Source organism: Conger conger, chromosome 3, assembly GCF_963514075.1.
Source record: "Conger conger chromosome 3, fConCon1.1, whole genome shotgun sequence".
In the NCBI taxonomy this organism is placed as follows: Eukaryota; Metazoa; Chordata; class Actinopteri; order Anguilliformes; family Congridae; genus Conger; species Conger conger.
The window spans coordinates 68,601,421-68,607,420 of record NC_083762.1 but is presented as its reverse complement, the minus strand read 5'-3'; the positions used below and the strand labels follow the sequence as shown (position 1 = coordinate 68,607,420).

Sequence of the window (6,000 nt, the reverse complement as noted above, 5' to 3'; positions counted from 1 at the left end):
AATTTGCCCGCAGGGAGGAGGACCACTTCCAGGTGTTCAGAGTGCAGGTGAGCACAGGGGCTGGACAGTCCTGGTGTGTGTTAGTTTTTGTTTGTGTGTTTGTGTGTGTGTGTGTTGGTTTTGGTGTGTGTGTTTGTGTGTGTGTGTGTTTATGTGTTTGTGTGTGTGTGTGTTTATGTGTTTGTGTGTGTGTGTGTTTATGTGTTTGTGTGTGTGTGTGTGTGTGTGTTTATGTGTTTATGTGTTTGTGTGTGTGTGTGTGTTTGTGTGTGTGTGTGTTTATGTGTTTGTTTGTGTGTGTGTGTCTGTGTGCGTGTGTCATGTGTGTTTGTGTGTGTGTGTGTTCTTGCGTGTGTGTGTGTGTTCGTGTGTTTGTGTGTGTGTGTGTGTGTGAGTGTGTGTGTGTGTTGCGCGTGTATGTGTGTGTGTTCTTGCGTGTGTGTGTGTGTTCGTGTGAGTGTGTGTGTGAGTGTGTGTGTGTGTGTGTGTGTGTGTGTGTGTGTGTGTGTGTGTGTGTGTATATTGTGAGGAGGGTGACGTTGCGTTCTGGGTCCCCTCTTGCAGGACTACTCGTGGGAGGACCATGGCTTCTCGCTGGCCAACAGGCTGTACTCGGACATCGGGCACCTCCTGGACGACCGCTTCCGCAAGGTGGCGGCCCTCCCCTCCCCCCGCGGGCCCGACCTGAAGAGGGCCATCTGGAACTACATCCACTGCATGTTCGGGATACGGTGAGGGGGCCTTTATGCTCTCACACACACTCACACACACTCACTTACTCACACACACACTCACTCACACTCGCACACACACTCTCGCACACACACACTCACTCACTCACTCACTCACTCTCGCACACACCCCCTCACTCTCTCTCACACACACACACACACACACACACACACACACACACTCACACACACACTGCTTTAGTGCCTGTTCTGGCCATTCTGGCCAGCTACATATATTCCGCCACATAGCCCATGGCCTTGTGGGAATTTCCCCAGCATGCTTTGCCAGAGAGAGAGAGCGGGGTTGCTCGCAGAGCGTAGGCCCTGCTGCTCCAGCTGTGGCTCTCTCCAGCGGTCCCGGGGTCAGTGTGACCGTGGCGGTCAGGGACGAGCAGCCATCGGGGACGGTTCTATTTAGACGCGCTGACCACCTCGCCCGTGAATGTGACCGCAGCAAATCATTACGTCGTTCATCAGGGGAGCAAAAACTGGAAAAGACGGTCCTGTTCAAAGCCTGGGTGTATTCGCCAGCCCCGTCTCAAGGGCATGTCACTTGATACTATAGCTGTCTATCTGACGGCCTCTAAAGCCAAAATTCTCACCAGTGCTCTATCCACTGTGGGCTGGTTGGAGGTCAACATATTTATTGTTGAAGCTGCTTGGGTGGCAGCAGGAAATTGCATGATTGGTGTATGTGCTGGTGTCCTCTTCTCTCTGTTGCGTGCCCAGTGTTTCCACTTTTTGCTTGTCTGTCTGAGCCCCTAATGTGTGTGTGTGTGTGTACACCCACAGGTACGATGACTATGACTACGGGGAGGTGAACCAGTTGCTGGAGCGTGGGATGAAGCTCTACATCAAGAGCGTCACCTGCTTCCCTGATGCCAGCAAGGGCCCGCTGTGTCCCCTGCCCTGGGCCCCGCTCAAACCTGCAGAGAAGGTGAGAGCCTCTCTCCTGCAATACAGCCCCCCAGCCCTGTACAACCGTGCCCCCCTCAACCTGCTAATATTTAAATGTATACGGCAAAAGTAATGTTTCTGCATACCTAGATACTACCATATTCCAGTCTTTATAACCGTAAAATGCATACAGCAGAAGTAATGTTTCTGCAGACCTAGATATTACCACATTTCCAGTCTTTATAACTGTAAATTATGCTCTGTGTACTGTTTTTTTACCCATTGAATTCAGTAGAACTTATCTATCCCACAGGGGCCAATTCAATTGGATAACGCAACGTTGTTGTTTTTCTTGTTTTAACGAATTGCTTGGATCGGTTTGTGGCCGTGTCTGCTACAGCACGTGCGTGTTCTCACACCCTCTCTCCCTCCTCTCTCCCTACCCTCTCCCCCCTCTCTTTCTCTCTCTCCTCGCTCTCAGGTCCATATCAACGTCCTCATCATGGAGGCCAGGCTGCAGGCTGAGCTACTTTATGCACTGAGAGCTATCACTCAGTATATGATTGCCTAGGCAGAGGGAGGGAGAGAGGGAGGCAGAGGGAGAGAGGGAATGAGGGAAGGGGAGAGAAGAGAGACAGAGAGGCAGTCCCCCATGGTGCAGAGGGGGCTTGCCAGGTGAAGGAGAAGGCGAACCGCTTTGGAACCGGGTGGGCAGGGGAGGGGGGATGGGGGGGGTTCAGATTCTGTCGAGGTGCAGATGAGCACCGTTTGACATTGAGATGGGTGAAGTCATGGGGATCCACAAGCGGTATTCATGCTGCCTGACGGACATACTCTGGTTCAAGTTCTTTGCCAAAAACACTTTAATATGGTGGAGGCCTCTCTGTCTATAGGATCCCTCTCCCCTTCCCTCTCCCCTATCTCTCCACTGTTTTTATTTTCCATCTTTTGCGGCCACACTGCTGCCGACGATTAATGTGCAATTATTATTATATTATTACTATGATGAACATTGAAACTCTTTAGACTGTGACGGAGGAAGAAGTTGAGACTGAGAGACTTTCCCAACACCCGATAAAATGTCTCTCGCGTTTATTACTTTTTTTGGGTTAACTTCTGTTTCATTTTTTGTATTTTTTTTTTTTAAGTTGACTGTTTTTGTTCATTTATCTATTTGTTTTTTTATCCTTTTCCGTGTTCCCACTTGACGTCGTCCTCCATTTTGACTTGTCGTGAAAGGCAAAGCAAGACTTGCGTTCGCTCAGCATGTCTCGTGCTGAGCAACCTGAACAAATACACTGCAGAACAATAGTTTTTCCTTTTTTAATAGCACTTTTAAAAATATATATATATATATGTGTATTTATAGAATAAACACAAGGCTGTTTATTAGTGCGGATGCAAGGCTGTTTATCGGTGGGATAGATCTTTTCTCTGATGCCAGGATTTTGCCGTCCCGCAGTTCTGGATATTTGGAGCCGTGTGGAAACATTGGCACAGTGTGTCGAACCACTTCCTTTACCTCCCTGATCCACTTCATAAGACTGACCTCAGATCATGCCGTGAGGGTGGAGACAGTGGCCACTGGTCTGCACACTTAAACGAGAGCTGATTGGAGATCAGTGTAGTTAAGGAATGGTTCTGAACACCCTTCTCCTCTGGTGTTGTCAGGGCACACGCTTGCTAACGAAGACACGTTCAGCACAGGGCTGGGGTCCAGACTCAACATGAGGGTGCTTTTTCTTTTAACATCTGTGCCTTTTGGTACCATCGCACCGTTTTAAACATATTATTGGGTAACGGGATAAAGTCATGGCCTAATTCAGCTTTGTACAGGAAGGAAACCGAGCAGTGATGTGATATGCTTTGGTGATGGTTTTGTGACCTCAAGACATAAGATCAAATGAAGGAATTTCCAAACTTGGCTGACCTCATCCACTTTAATTCAGAGACAGCTGCAGGGGTCAGTTCTTGTCTCGTTTGTAACCCTACAGACGTAGGGGTCCTGTAGTCTCAGTGGAAAAAATGTTGTTGTTCATATGTGCATCATATGCAGGGTTTGCCACAAACTGGATTGGTGCAAAATAAGAAAAGAAAGTGGACTTGTTTGTACTATTTTGAATACCAAATAGGCACGGACAGACTGCATTGAAACTGTTGGAGTGTACTGGAGTGTGGGGTTTGTCCATTGAACAAGAGGTCAGAGCCACATATCTGGTTGGCTGACACTTACTTGACTAAATGAGAGTGGACACCTCACTTGGTCATGTATTTATACCCCCCCCCCCCACTTTAGCCTGAAGAAATGAGCCAATTGACATGTTTTCAGCAAAGGTACAGCTCTTTATGCTGAACAACGTTGGTACCGTCAACTAAACATATAAAACATTTCCTTTTTTATTTTTAACGTGTTTTATTTTTACTTTTTACGATTGTTCTTCTCGTTTTGTTCATGTTTTGGGTTTTTGCTGCTATGTTTCCTCCCATGGTGCTGTACCCTGAATATTTCAGAGGCAGTGAGGTTGGAAGAACCCCTGTGTGGCCATCGTTGTTGAAAATGGCTGTCTGTGTGCATATCGGAAGCGATGTACGTATCTGCGTGTTTCCCAGGACGCTTGACGAATCCCCGAATGTTCAAGTTGCGTCTGAATTGCACCACCATAAGCACTTAGAACGGGTGCCTTTTTCGAGTCAGGAACATTTAGACTGTGATTGAGAATTGTGACCGATCTTCGGGGGACTGAACTCTTGACTCTCCCGTTGTTGACTGGGCTGGGCTGAACTGTGGCAGAGACGGGCACCGCTGTATGGGATTGCTCCACCAGGCTCTCTGAAGCTCCGCCCGTCTCGGAGTGCGGCAACACCGCCACAAGCTCCCCTGCACGCCAGAACCCCAGCACGGCTTTACCCTTCTATGCTGCCCAGGTCAGCGGACAGCGGCACACAAGCGGACAGACTGGAGAGGAAACACTGTAGGAAGTGTTGGGTTCTGGTGCACTACACGGCTAATGGCATTGGCTGATCTTTGGCACCTTTTTGTGACATCACTTCCACGTCAACCAGTGGAGGAGCTCTTCCCCGGAAGAGCATCACAAAGGGAGCCGCCCAAGCTTCTCTTCCAGCCCAAAGTACTACAAAGACAGGAACACCAACACTGAGACTGGCTGGCAGGCCATGGCTGTAGCCCAGGTGATTGATATTTACCACGTAAATGTATGGACAAACAAAAATAATAAAAAAAAGTTTAAAAAAATAAAATTAAAAAAAGTAACATGAAACATGAAAAAGCAAACAAAAAAAAGTTTTGAAAACTTGGAAAAGACTTATTTTTTCTATAAAGATAAATATGTTCTATTAATGTTTGTCTGTGTAGTTTTTTTTCCCCCTGAACCAGTGTTAAATTCTCTTGTGTATAAAGAGAAGAAAAACATTTTCTCTCCTGGTGTATAAAGATTGATTGGTAACAATGTTTTCTGTAAGCAGGGGGGTTTGAAACTTAGTCCTGTGGGCCCACTGTCTGCTGGCGTTTGTTACAGCAAATCTTTTAACTCAGTGCAACCAGCAATGGTTCACTTCCATTCGGTGTCCGTGAGTAGGGATCCACTATTTCCACTCAATTCATGTCAGTCTATAGTCTACTAAAAATGGTCAATTACCGCATTGCAAAAATAAATTAACCTGATTGCTAAAGTCCTATGACATTGTATTATCAATACATATTTCTGTAATTCTGCATTGAGAGCTTAAATCCTCCCAAGACTTAATAGGCCTTAATTAAGAACAATTAAAGCTCGTTACAATTAAGAGGATTCAATTATGATTAGGACAAAATGAGCATACACAGCGGGGCCCCTGGGTCGAGGTTGAAAGCCCTTTTGTTTTGGTGTTTAGTTGGCGTTTCAAAAGCAAGACGGAAAACTACAGACTTCTGGTGGACATATTGTTAAACGAACAGGTGTATGCTACAACAACACAATGTGCAGGTAAAGTAGCTGATATACCATTATTTCCTAACTTTTCTTCGACAATTTCGTGTACATAATCCTTCACATATTGTGTGAATAGGCTATTGGTTTTTCGTCGAGACTGCGAAAACCTTGTTCCCTTGAGGGGGACGAGGGATCTCGGTCCAAGTTTTAACTTTAGACAGTTATGGAATTGTGGCGTGGTCCCAAGAGTGGCATTTAAAAAAATGCGGACAGCTGGTGGGCTGATTAAACACTTGCGGACACATTACATATCGACTCATCAACTTACCGTAGGCTACTTGGAAGCGTAATCTCGTAGCATGTTACCCAACACAGTATAGCAGTATAGTAGCCCCTACAGACGCATATCCTACGCTACTTGTCAGCCATTTCGGCGTTGTATC

General features: G+C 46.6%; 1 protein-coding gene across 3 annotated transcripts in view; it reads left to right on the top strand.

Annotated features, from left to right (window-relative positions):
- Positions 1–4,986, top strand: part of sesn4 (sestrin 4) — a 19,348-nt gene extending 14,362 nt beyond the window's left edge. For all 3 annotated transcript variants that reach the window (XM_061236533.1, XM_061236535.1, XM_061236536.1), the window contains 4 exons: positions 1–47; positions 565–731; positions 1,524–1,668; positions 2,110–4,986. The exon at positions 1–47 is cut by the window's left edge and continues 78 nt beyond it. In XM_061236533.1, coding sequence (XP_061092517.1) covers positions 1–47; positions 565–731; positions 1,524–1,668; positions 2,110–2,199 — 449 coding nt within the window. In that variant the 3' untranslated portion in view covers positions 2,200–4,986. The remainder of the gene's footprint in view (positions 48–564; positions 732–1,523; positions 1,669–2,109) is intronic.
- Positions 4,987–6,000: the final 1,014 nt, after the last annotated feature.